General features: G+C 46.4%; 1 protein-coding gene across 1 annotated transcript in view; it reads right to left on the reverse strand.

The window, feature by feature from the left end:
- Positions 1-4,406: 4,406 nt before the first annotated feature.
- SGPP2 (sphingosine-1-phosphate phosphatase 2) overlaps positions 4,407-13,293 on the reverse strand; it is a 38,062-nt gene continuing 29,175 nt past the window's right edge. Inside the window, exon 5 of the mRNA XM_027686200.1 lies at positions 4,407-7,865. Coding sequence (XP_027542001.1) covers positions 7,323-7,865 — 543 coding nt within the window. The 3' untranslated portion in view covers positions 4,407-7,322. The remainder of the gene's footprint in view (positions 7,866-13,293) is intronic.

A 13,293-nucleotide genomic window follows, 5' to 3' on the forward strand; every position in this document is an offset into this window, starting at 1 on the left:
GAGCTATTTTGTAAGCAAGATGTGTGTAATATCTGCTCCCCTACTCCAGACATAACTGTTGATCCTTTATCATTCTAAATTCAGAAAGGAGAGGGGGTGGAATTAAATTTTTTCATGGTTGATGTAAGCCTAGCGGTTTTTGAAGCTCCAAACCAAATTGGGGAAGTGCATTTAAGAGCATATGCCCGCGGTCTTTTTGCATGAGGAGCAGAGCACTATCAAAGCCTTTGTCCTTGTGGGGCTGGCATGTTTGTCTGCAGAAGTCAGCGTGGGCCCGCTGCACTCACACCCCGCCGGTGGCTTTCTGGACCCCAGCTGCACGGGGACCACGCAGCTTTGGGATAGGATTACTTCTCTTGAAGTTTTGCCCCTGCCAATACATGAGAACCTCTCATGGGTCAGGCTTTTCCTTCTAGGTGGCTTTCTGGCAGCAGTTATGCCACAGCCTGGCGCATTGTGCCTCGGCTCTCTGGGAAAATGAGAAGCTCCATCCAGCACAGCAATCCCCGATCCAGCCTTTCTGCAGGAATGTCACCAAGTGGGTGGTCAGCTCAGTATGTTGAGGCAGCTCTTTACTCTCTGGCTTGTGAAGTTGGCTGTCCCTCCTATGCAATATTATAACCACTGCTAATGGTTGCAGGCTAACAATAGGCAGTATTTTATGTTAGATCTGTACGCTGTGGCTCATTTCCATTGGGAGAGCCAGATAGCCCCTGATCCCATGAGGGGACTGTCCAAAAGTGGGTATCTGGGAGATGCTGGAGAAGGGTGTTAGAATGACTGCCTCACTGAGCAGAGGGATGTGCAATGGTGAAGGTGAGGTAAGCTCACAGTTTTACAAGCTGCATGCCTGCACACACCCATATCACTGGACCCACGAGGGCTTTTCAATGCAGCCCCGTCAATAATCTTAACAGGTGGGAGGGCAACAGGCAAGGCTTTTTGGTGTGAGTGCTAATCCAGTATGAAAAATGCACTACAGTTACTCATCTGGAAACCCTACGGTTCCCCTCAGATGGAAGTGTAGATTTTAATTATCTCTGCATGACAGACGTGAAATGAGAATATAGCTATTGCCATACGTTGCACGACTGGCTCCAGTGCCCACGGAGAGTGAGAAAACTGCAGCTCACATTTTAAATCTCCCAGGGGATTAGCCAGCTTGCCGTTTGCAGGATATATCTCTCCGTGGTGCCTACACAACTGTAACCAAGCAAGCTCGCAGTGTGGGAAGCAATCTGTAACGCAGATGGTAAGTATTAACCCCCCCTGTTTATTGGTGTGTCATGCACGGGGATTAGGACGACAATAAGGCAGATTTGCATTGCAGCAGAGTGCAGGCATATTTGCGTGCACTAAATATGTTTCTCTACACAAGATTTTCTGACTCTTTGGGTGTCCCAATTCTCCCGTGAATTTACTGTCCTTTGAGTTTAAAGACCAGATTAGGCTGGGACTAAGGGCTTGAGCTGCAGTGGCATGTGTTGCAATGGTTTGTGTTGCAGAGGCTTTTAGGGATCGCTTCTTTTTTCAAACCATTTGCCCATTCATTGGCAGCTAAGTGCACCACAAACGGGACACTACCTCTGTCCCAGGTAAGTACCATTACTTGCTAAAGGTGGAGGATGAGAATCAAGATAAAGGTTTAAAAACCCATTTGGAGCCCCTGGCCCCCCCAGCTAACTGTGGTGCCGGCAGCCTTGCAGGGGCTGCTGTAGCAATGAAATTCAAGCTTTGCTGTAGTGCTGTGCTCAGGATTAACCGTGATTCCTGATGAGTGGGGCACTTCATATAAGTCTGGCGTATTTATTGCAAGGCTTTGTCTTTCACAGCTCCAAACCAATTATCTGGTATTTACAGCCTGCCCATAGCTGTATGCAGAACTTGAGGTAGCTATCACCCAGCTTGATGCTAGAGCGAGCCACTGTGAGCATTGAGATTTGCTTTTACCCTTTGCTATAGCCATGATCTCTGGCAAAGGAAATTGCTGCTGCTGGTGGTGGTTTCTGAGCAATTTTTTAACACCTTTTGAACTTGGATTTTCTTTTTAAAGAAGAGTTGCAAGTGGGATTTTTCACTACTGGTCCCGAATTATGGATTACTTTTGCCCTGCTCCTGCTGCCTGTGCGTACTGGGTGATCGCTGGGGATCTGAACACGAGCACAAAAGGCTGGAGAGCTGGTGACAGAGAGGTCAAAGCTGGTTTAGGGTGCTGTCTAGGTGACTGCTGGGTTCCATTCTGCTGGACACGAGCACCTCTGGGTTTGTTCTTGCTGTGCTTTGGAGCTGTAAAGGTGATTTTCTGAAGGAGCAGAACCCTGAGACAGCCTGGCTGTAGCTCCCAGCACAGGCCCCTGCGCTCACAGGTCACCCTTACTATTGCACAAGAGTGTTTATGTAAAGGTGACACTTGGGACTGTTTCCATCTCTGTGTTGGCATTGTGCTTGCTTGCAATTCAAATCATTCTCGGTTTGGCAGGTGAGTATGGAATAGGCTGAGCAAAAGTACCGGGCGCTGCCAGGAGGCTGCTGGGGGGTCACGGCCTCTCACACGCGACACCTCTGACCGCCCGGTGACCTCGAAACCGAGCCCGGTGCGAGGGCAGCCGGGCGAGCGGGGCAGCAGCAGGGAGGCAGTGGGACAGTGGGCAGGCTGGCCATCACTGCCAGCCCCAGCAGATGACAGGGGAAGTGCTCTGCCCAGCAGATGTGCTCCGGCAGGAACAGGAGCTGGAGCTGGCTGGCAGCAAGCGAGGACCTTCCTTCACATGTGCAAGATCCCATACATACACTACTGAACTGCACTTCCACCCTGTGCAGAGAGGTACTCGCATTTCCTAACTTCTACTTGTAGCACAGATTAGAAGGGTCAAAACTGAAACTCAGACCGTTGTATTCTATCCCCTAAATTACATCCCCTGTATCCAGAAAAGCAAGGCGCAAGCTTGCTGGTGATTTTGCATAGAAATTTGGATGGATTAGGAGACTGGGGTCATGACAAAGTTACTGCTGGAAAATTAAAGCAGGAAAATTCAGTGCTTGCTGCTTTGAATTTTAATCCCTGCCAAAAGGTCCAATACCATTTGGCTTCTGGCAGAGTAGCTGGTTCTGCACTGAGAGGCTGTCACACAGAGATGCCTCACGACAGGAGGAAGGCTGGGTTGGCACCACACAACCAGAAGGTGATTTGCAAAGTGAGCATTTCAGCAGGTAGCCTCAAGGCGGGACAGAGTGGACTAAGCTAAGGGCGAGGTGCCTGCTACATCCCTCTTGACAGAATATCGAAGGAAACTTAGAAACAGATTGCCTTACACCACCCCTCCAGCTGTAGGCAGCCACAGGATGGAGACCTGTAGCACTGGACCAGGACAGACAGAAGACAACAGACCAGGCTCCAAGGCTGATGCTCTGGAAGTTACCTCCTATCCCGTTCTCATCAAACACAGTGTTTTACTCTAAAATCTGAGCATGCCTACTCCAGAGGATTCAGCTGGTGACTTTGTGTTGCTGAGAACAGAACATGACCAGCAAACCCACCACAAAAACTCATTTTCTACCACCACACTGGAAATGCAGAGGCACACACGCTGCAGGGATGAAGGGGTGGGGAGCATTTCCACAGACAGCAAAGACACACATGGTTTTGCCATGAGGACCTGGTTAATGAAATACAGAAAGGGTGAAGTATCTTACCTTGTTAGAGGACTTGCCTCTCCAAGCCTGGCTCTGTGAGAATGGCTGTGGTCCCATGAGCATCCCACAAGCACAGACACAACACAGAGCCCAGCTGAAACCTGTGCCTGGCCCAGGTGACCCATGGATGTTGCAGCAATTGGGCTCACCCTGATCAGCTGTGGCCACTTGGGGCCCAGGGCCATGCCACTTCCAGGCAGGGCACGATGCTGAGGGGAGGACATGGCTCTACCTGGTTTCAAATACACATCCTTGGCCACAAAACCTTGTTGGGCTGCTCAATGAATGCAAAATATTCTTCAGTTCATGGGTTGTCACACTATAATTGCACATGTTAACTTAAATTGGCTTCCTATTAACTTTTTAGTCTATTAGAGGTAGATATCGCAGGTGAAGAAGATTCCACTGCCCAAACATCCCTTATCACTAATAACAGGCAACTCAGTCATTTCCATTTGCAAAGATTGTAACAAATAATTATTAGTAGATTAGCAGTCTTTTTTTTTTATGTTTTAAAAAAAGCAGGATCTTGCTGTAGGAGCCAAAACTCTGAGCTGGACTGAACAGGAGACAAGGGGCCACAAGCGGGACAGCTTGGGAAGAGAGGTGCATGGTTGCACTTGGGAATCTCTTTAAACTGTGACTCATTCCCCTCACATCAGTCATTTACAAGTAGCAATAGAGGACACAAAATGAACAGACAAACACCAAACTCTGCAAAATAGGTATATTTTAAAATTTGAACCAAATACAGTTTGCATTTATTTCACGAATCACATGCAGGTTAATACTATAAAAATACCTGTGCAGCATTTATATATAATTTATAAAATCTTTGTAGCTCAAAATAGCTGTGAATCAAAACAGAATTTTTACACATAAAGCTGCATGAATGTCCCTGTCAAACTATGCCTTTCTTGGGACTGATTCCACTCCCCAGATTAAACACTCAGCTTGCTGCCAAGTTTTTTCTCAGTTTTGGTCCCATCCACTGTGATATGGCCCCTCCACAGGGCTGCAGCCCTGCGCAGCAGCTGTACATCACTCAGCACTCTTAACACTGGGGTTTTAAAGGTGTTTTAAAGCCTGATGGCAGCGCCTTTGTGGTGTGTGGGAGGGAGAGAGAGTGAGGATGGAACCCCATGGTTTTGATGGCCAGAGTCCAGCACTCACCCAAGGGCAAGTGTGACTGGGCATGTGCCGTGCTGGAAGGCTCATTGAAGCTGTTGGCATGCGCATGTGAAGTCCACACAACCCGATATAAAACAGTTTATCCACAGCCTGAACAAATCTAAAAGTGGTTAAAATTTCTGCCTGCATTTCTTCTGGAGACGGACATCCTGGGTTTTACAGTGGCACAGCCCTTTCATGTGCATGCCTCCCACTCCTCAGAAGAACTCCCAGGCACCATTTTGGAACTTGATTACGTTTATCCAAGCAGTCAACTGATGGCAAAGAACTTCCTTTACATTCTTCAGGTTCATTTTCCTTGCAGCCAGGAAGACAAGTGTACATGGTTAAAAAGCTGGCTCTCACTGTACGTTCTGCCAGGAAAGGCACGGGGGCCATGCTTGAAGCTCTGCAGCGATAGCATGGTAATATTTTTCTAGCCAAGCAGACCACATTCACCGCTGTATTTCTCAACAGCTCATTGGTCCAACTGCTGATATATATTTTTTTAAATAAGCAGCATGAGTGATAGGGATGACCCTCCCATGAACACTCCTAACCTGCTATTCTACAAATGTACAAACAGTATTGCAGGATGCATGGAAGACCAACTGTGATGCTGTGCAGCACTAGAAAATGATAGCATCCTATTATTGCCACACGTTGCAGTCACTGGAGTCACTACTCAGCTCCTTCCACAACGCAGTTTATGGACACTACTTGTCATCCCTGCATGACAGGAAGGACTTTTCCCTGTCTTTTAGACAGGGGAGATTAATCTGAGTTAAACAGTTTGAACACAAACATCAGTGTTGTGGTAATAACTCTGCTCAGTTGTATGTGGGCAAATGATCTCTTAGTGGAGGCTTTCTTACTAATATCCAAGATAAATTTGTTACAAATCACATAAAATGTTTTGTGTTAGATTTTCCTTGTTTTTTATGTTTAGGGGGTTTTTTTGAACTGTAATGGGTAAAAGCATCCACAAAGAACTAGCCAGCTCTGGCAGTGCCATCAGAAGACACTGTGAGCTCTGCCTGATGATGGCACTTCCCTCTTGGATGGTTGTCCTTCTCCCACACCACCAGTCACTTGTTCTCCCATACCCCAAACCTGAGCCCTTCCTTGGCTTGCTCTACTGCTTCAGCAGGAACAGGCCCACAGCTGGGCAGGGAGCAGCACAACCACACTCCCTGGCACCCCCAACCCCATGGCAAACTAGCCACTGCTGCCACTCTGGGAGGGATTTTGGCTTTGTGCTTGTCATCTTTAGCCATCTGGACCAAGGCTCTCTAGTTATAGGACACAGTGGGGGCAGCGATTTCTCACCCAAAGTTATCTGTGCCCAGCAATTCCCATGACTCCTCCAAGTCAGCCAGTTGGGGTTTGTGTGGCAAGGTCATGGTAGTGAGGGGTGGCTTCTCTAAGAATGTGCCAGAAGCTTCCCCTGTGTCCAACAGAACCAGTGCCAGCCAGCTCCAAGATAGATCCACTGCTGGACAAGGCTGAGCCCCTCAGTAACAGTGGCAACACCTCCGAGATAACACAGTTAAGAAGGGGGGAAAAAACCTGTGCAACTGCAGCCAGAGAGAGGATTGCAGATATGGGAGAGGAACAACTCTGCAGACACCAAGATCACTGAAGAAGGAGGAGTAAGAGGTGCTCTGGGTGCCAGAGCAGAGATTTCACTGCAGCTTGTGGCGCAGACCACACGAGGCAGCTGTCCCTCTACAGCTCATGGAAGTCCATAGTGGAGCAGAGACCCACCTGCAGCTTGTGGAGATCCCACATGGGAGCAGGGGGATGCCCTAATGAGGCTGCAACCCTGTGGGAAGCCTACACTGGAGCAGTTAATGAAGAACTGCAGCCCACAGGAAGGACTCACATTGGAGAAGTTTTTGGAGAGGTGTCTTCTATGGGAAGGACCCCATACTGAAGCAGAGGAGGGGTGTGAGGAGTCCGAACCCCAAGGAGGAAGGAGCAGCAGAAACAGCATGTAATGAACTGACTGTAACCTCCATTCCCCATCCCCCTGTGACGGTGGGTGGGAGGATGTAGAGAATTCGGGGGCGAAGTTGAGCCTAGGAAGAAGGGAGGGGTAGGTGGAAGGTGTTTTTAATATTTGGTTTTATTTCTCATTTTCCTACTCTGATTAGTTTGGTAATAAATTAAACTAATTTCCCCAAGTCGTGACCATTTTGCCTGTGACTGTAAGTGCTGGGAGATCTCTCCCTGTCCTTATCTCAACCGATGACCCTCTTGTTATATTTTCTCTCCCCTGCCCAACTGAGGAGTGATAGAGCGGCTTTGGTGAGCCCCTCGCATCCAGCCAGAGTTAACCCACCACACCAGTGCAGAAAGGCACAAAACAGTTTTTGGTCAAGTTACCAGCCTTGATGGAGTTCTCACGTCTCTGAAGTGGTGGTGCCGCCCGTCGCTCAGTGAGGAAGGTGCTGAGCTCACTTCAGCCCCAACAGCTCGTGCAGCAGCGGCACAATCACAGTAGCCACGAAGCCAACTGAGGAGTACGTGATAAACTTATAGGGCACTTCAACTTCCAGTCGTCTCCGGGCTTCCAGGTCACGAATGGGAAACTTGTACCGATAACCCAGCACACCAAGGACCGTGCTCTTCATGAGCCAGCGCGTCAGTAGAACAACTAAGATGCCTACAAAGAACCTGGCTAGCACAACCACCAATTTGCTGATGATCAGAGGAAATCCAAGCTCCAAACTTTTGCTGGCATAGACTGGTGCAGCGTACTGGTTGTTTAACCAAAATCCCACAGTTGCTCCAGCTGTTGCTCCTAAGATAGTAGTGGTGTCTCCCCTAGTAGGGCTGTAATAGTCTAGTTTGGGGTAGTTGTAACATAAGACAAGAGGCACAACTATGGAAAGCAGTGGGCAGAAGGGACTAGTTAACAGCAAGTGATCTATCGTGTCCCACGCAGGATACAAGAGCATGAGCAGCACGGCCGAGATCAGTGCTCCGCCGATCACATCCTGCAAAGAAATCACGTTTAGGAACTTTGTGAGACCTGGAAGGTAAACAAGATATTCGAGTGATGATAAAAGACCAGTATCTGCATTGGCGGGTGCCCAGCAGTGGAGGAACACACTGAATTCACAATGATGTGCAGGGACAACCTGAAGCCTGTGCTAAACAAAACCCAACCCAGATACATACAGATATGCATGTATCTGTGGACACATACATTTCCTCTGAACAAGTGAAATTCTCCCCCTCACCCACTCTCATGTTTTAAGGGCAGTCTTCACCTACGACCTGAATGGAAAAGGCACGCTCACAGCTCCACCTCAGGGACAACCTCGCAGTAAGCTGCCTTCACACAAACTCTTCCCCTCCCATTATCCTACAGGTAATTTCATCACATCAGCAGGATTATCATTCACTTGCTTTGCATAAATGGGAAGATGCTGTCCTTTGTCAGAGACAAGCTCCCATCCTGGTAACACAAGCTCCAGGGATGAAAAGTGCAGAGCTGTGGGACGTGGTGCGTGTGCCACGATTTCTGCCAGCCTTGGCAAGAGGCAGGCACTGCCAGGCAGGAATACATCAAGAAGGAATTTGTTGCCCAAGCCACTGAAGTCCAGCTTTCAGTACAGTGCCTGAAGCAAGCACATAGTTAAACCCTAATTTATTAACAGAGGCAAATAAGGTGTTTTGAGAACTTGACTGTTGTCAGCTACAAAGCTGGGAAAGGAGACAGGAGGTAACCCTAACAAAAGCCATGTGTATGAGAGCAGCCAGGTAAAAAGCAATAAAACAAGGTTCCCTGTGCTACTCTCGGAGGCAGCAGAGTTAGTACTCTAGCCACAAAATACACTGCAAAAGCTGAAGTTAGTCACAGACAGAAATGTCCTCTTCTCAGGGTTGTTTCTTTTTCACCAAGTCATGGCAGTATGAATACTACCATGCTTGGTCACAGTCTGAAAATTAATTATTTATGCAAACTTCACTTTTAGTTAGGCAGGAATGAGGGGACTTTTTCACAACAGAAATATTTAATGGCATTCTGGTAAATGCATTACTCCAGTATGGCTGAACTTCAGCTGTTTACAACTTTCAGGCAATAGATTCACAGCATGTTTGGTTTTAAGCAACTTCAAGAGCCATTTTGCATATTCCTAATACAAATTTCCACTTACATTTATTGCCTCATCCATAACATGAGGACAGCCCTGGAAATACACAAAGTTGTTCACTGATGGCTAGTATGTAAAATACTATTAGGTGTCCATATTTCATAATAATTCATCTTTTTATATAAATTTTTAGATGATAACTTTACATGCAAAGCATGTTTTGGCCCAACACTAAGTAAGTACCTCAACACAAAAGAGCTGAGGACTGATGTTCAGAAATCCCATCCCCACTCTGTACCTCTATTTCCCACCCTGTTATTTGTCCACCTCATATTAGAAGAAAAAGTCCTTCTAAATATCCCTCTATGGGTGATCAAGGAGTAAACTCAAAAGCTGTTCACATGCTTTTCTTTTCCAATTAAAGAGATGTAACCAAACATTATCATTCCCTCACAAAGGTTTTGCTCAGATTTACCCAGCCGACTCCAGCAGTTCCCAACCCAGTTGCAGACAGTGTCTGTTTACAAACCTGATTAAAGTTTTCTAAATTTTATTATCCTTCCCATTCAGCCCCAGTACAATAACACAGCTCCTGTAGTTTTCAAGCATGACCCAGATAACCAGCTCTGCCCCAACCAGTGGCTTATACCAGTGGTCTCCAAACGGGGTGCACGAGGCAACCCGTCAGGCTGGGGCAAGAACATACCTTTTGCACCACTAATAAGTAAAATAAAATATACATATCTTTTCAAATACTGTTTATTTTATCCTTCTCTTACCTTTTTAAAATCTATTTTGTGCATGTTTTATAACATATGTATCAGTACAGTAGTACATGTATGCAATTTCTAAGTAAATATATATGTAGGTATAGGTGGTGTATGTTCAAAATTTTTTACTGAACAAAAGAGTTTGGAGGCCAGTGGCTTGTTCTGTTTTTAACCCCTATCCACCAATATATGGGCTTCTCATGTATTAGGAGCTTAAATCTTATTAGAAGGTGCTGGAAAGCTCAGGACACACCCAACCACGGCAGTCTGTGGTGACTTCCTTCGGTCCTGGTGTGCATGGACAGCTTTGAATTTTTGAACACACAGAGGTGTTCCAGACCAACACTTTATACAGACATTTAGCAGTGAATTAATTATTTCCCTCCCTGCCTGTTAAACTAAGGAGCAAATGGGAAGAGAAGGGTTGGCTCCGATTTCTGCGAGAAACACTGCTGTTCTGGACTCTCCCTGCTGTGCCCCCTGGAGCAGGACCCGAGTTTTTCCCGGGGGTGGAGCTGCTGTTAGCACTCCCAGGAAGCACATTCTTTCCTGTGTGCCTGTGTAAACAGATTAGCCTCTCGCCAAGCCCACAATTATAAAGGAATTTTTAAATAAGGGCAGGCATGAATTTTGCTCAAGGTGCAGTACTACTGGCAAAGCTTAAAATCCCCTGCTGGGATGCTCCAGCTTCCTCAGCACAGACAAGCCATCTACAGGCTCCATCTACCTCCCCAAAAGGCCCCCCACTGCTCTGCAGCTCAGCCCTGCTCCCACATAGCACCAAACATCTGCCCCTTTTCAGCACCAGGGAGGCCTCGCTCTCATGGATTTTAAGTGGAGAGCTGCCAGTTTACTTTGCTGCCCTAAGAACAGGCCACTGTGGGGTTTCTAATGCTGCACTCGTTCAGATTGTTTTGCTGTGCACCAGGTACATACAGAAAAACAACAGAGGCAAACACCCAGTTGTAGGTGATGCCTGGGATGCAGGACTGGGGGCTTCAAGATGCTCCCTGCCTGTCATCAGGGTCCGTGAGTCACCAGCTGCCATTCTTGCTGGCTTTTTATTTCACTATGTCATAGAGCACAGTTTGGTTTAGGATTGAAAAAGCTTTCTGAAGGTGAGACCCTCCTACACTCTTCCCACTGAGTCTACAGTTGGAATTACAAACACTCACAAAATCCCTCAGGATATCAAACCAGCACAAACCACCAAACATGGTGGCACTCAAGCACCTTCCCTGACATTGCCAATCAAAGCAAAAATCACACTTTTCCCATTCTGTCTTGTACATGGTCACCTATTGCCTGAGTTACCTTCATGTTTTCATTTAATTTGAAACTCCACCCAGTCTCCTAAAGATAAATATCTTATTTGGTTTCCATTCCTAAAGGTTACTTTATTTCACCTCCCAAGGACTGTACTGCACAGTGTGTAAAGTAATGTGCATATGTTGTTTGTTGATCAGCTTTAAAATATTTAGGATAATTTCAGGATTAATGGTACTATTAAAAAACCTGCAATACAGCACAGGAAAGGGGCAAGGTGGAGGCTCCAGAACACCCCCTCCTGAGCACAGTGTCATCAGTAGTAAATGCATCAACACTGAACTGGTGTATCTTGGGGGAAAAACAATTGACTTTGTTTAGAGAAACAACTTTCACGTTTCTTTTTGGTCATAAAAAGCGACCTTTTTACTCCTCCCTGTACCCTGCACACAATGCTGGCCAGCACAGGGAATTATTGCTTGTAACTCAGGGCAGCTGCAGTACCAGTGAGGTTCTCACCACATCAGCTGTGGCTCTGGAGGGACAGGCTTCAGCAGCTGAGACAGGAAAACTTGGTCACTGCACTGAGGCAGGGACCAAAAACTGGGCCAATGTTTTAAGATGGCAAGCAAAGGGATGTTTTCTAAAATACAGTTCTCTGGTGAAAAGGGCAAATGAAACAACCACCAGTCTTATTGTCTCCAATTGCTTTTTGTTCCATAAAAATAACCCCTAAAACGTTACAGATTCACTGTTTCAAAATGTGTCCAAATTTTTGCTTTGGCCTTTACAGGTAATTCCAATTCCCTCTTTGCCAAGCCTTCATATTCCATCATTTAAGACCTAAAAGAAATGACCCTGCCTTTCCACACACGTGGGACATTCTGTTGTTGGGGCGGTGAAGGTGGGTTGTTGTAACTAATTTACCTCTAAGCAGCGCAAGTGCATTGCTGCCACCCCATTCTTTGGCTGGGTGATGTTCTCCCAGTAACAGCCCAGGCAATGGGTGTTTATTCCCTTTTCCCTAAGCATAGTATTCATTCTGGTACAGCTATAATGATGCAGATAGCTCTCATACCAGCTTACTGCCTCTCCAGAAGGTCTTTAATGGTAACATCTCTTCTACTGACATGACTGTGCTTTCTGAGACCACTCTTGATTTAAAAGCAAGACCAGTGGTGCTGAAATACAAACTGATTTGTAGAGCTGAGACTCCAGAAGACAAGCTCCTGCACCTGAGCTAAGCTGTAGCAAAGCACAATGCAACCCTCCTTGTCACTCCTCTTGTGGGTCTCAGACAGGAAAAATTCAGTTACACCAAGCTGGTGGATATATGTTACCCATCCACTTACTTTACTAAAATATGATGGTTAATACATAATTATATCCTTTGTATTAAAACCTCAGTTAAAAATCCAGAGGCTCTTCCAGTCAATGGCTTGGCTGAGCAGCTGCTGCACCTCATCCCCGTGGCATCGCACACGGCTCAGGGCAGGAGCCATCCCTCTAAGTGTGGGAAATGGCTCTGAACTGCACTTGTTCCCCCAAAGAACCAGTCACTGCAGGTGGGACACCAGAACCAGTCATTGTGGGTGGCACACTGCTGCAGAGAGAGGGGTTGCATTTGGGCAGCTGTGATCTTTGGGCCTTTCCCCAGCTCCATCCCCACCACGGCACATACGGGATGAAGACCCCAGCAAAGTACATTTGCCCTTTTGAAAGGCAGCATTGCTTCCACGTCAACTAAGGAGCTTTTTTTTTTGGTTATTTTAAAGCTCTTTTTTACCATGTCAAAAGCACAAAGGACGTTTTCTTCTTTACCCTAAAATCCATCTAAATTTAGAGGGGTCTTTCATTATAATGGACCAGCAAGAGAAGTATGCAAAGAATTTTTACTGATTGACTTAAGGTCACTAGCCAAGAAAGGGTGTCTCCAGCTTCGATGTAAGTTATTGTTTTGATCCACTAGGCCTGAAAGGGAAGGTCAAGCTATATTTTATAGCTAACCCTAATCTCATAAGGGCTCCCTTTCTTACAGTCACCAAGTCTCATTACAAACATAATTACTGCTTAGTAAAAAAGATTAAATTATTTATGCACATGCAACCAACAATGCATATCAAACTCCTGCAGGGAAGTAGCCAGGATTTTTTATCTATACTTGGGAAGCTGGACCACCACCCTGACCACTATATATAACAGATAAATAGTGTTTGCTCTCATCAGGAAGGAACCAGTTACTGTGTTGTCACAGGTACACTGAAATCTGTTCCTAAAACAGGACTGAT

The sequence above is a fragment of the Neopelma chrysocephalum genome, unplaced genomic scaffold (assembly GCF_003984885.1).
Source record: "Neopelma chrysocephalum unplaced genomic scaffold, ASM398488v2 Primary Assembly neopelma1_70, whole genome shotgun sequence".
Classification (NCBI taxonomy): domain Eukaryota; kingdom Metazoa; phylum Chordata; class Aves; order Passeriformes; family Pipridae; genus Neopelma; species Neopelma chrysocephalum.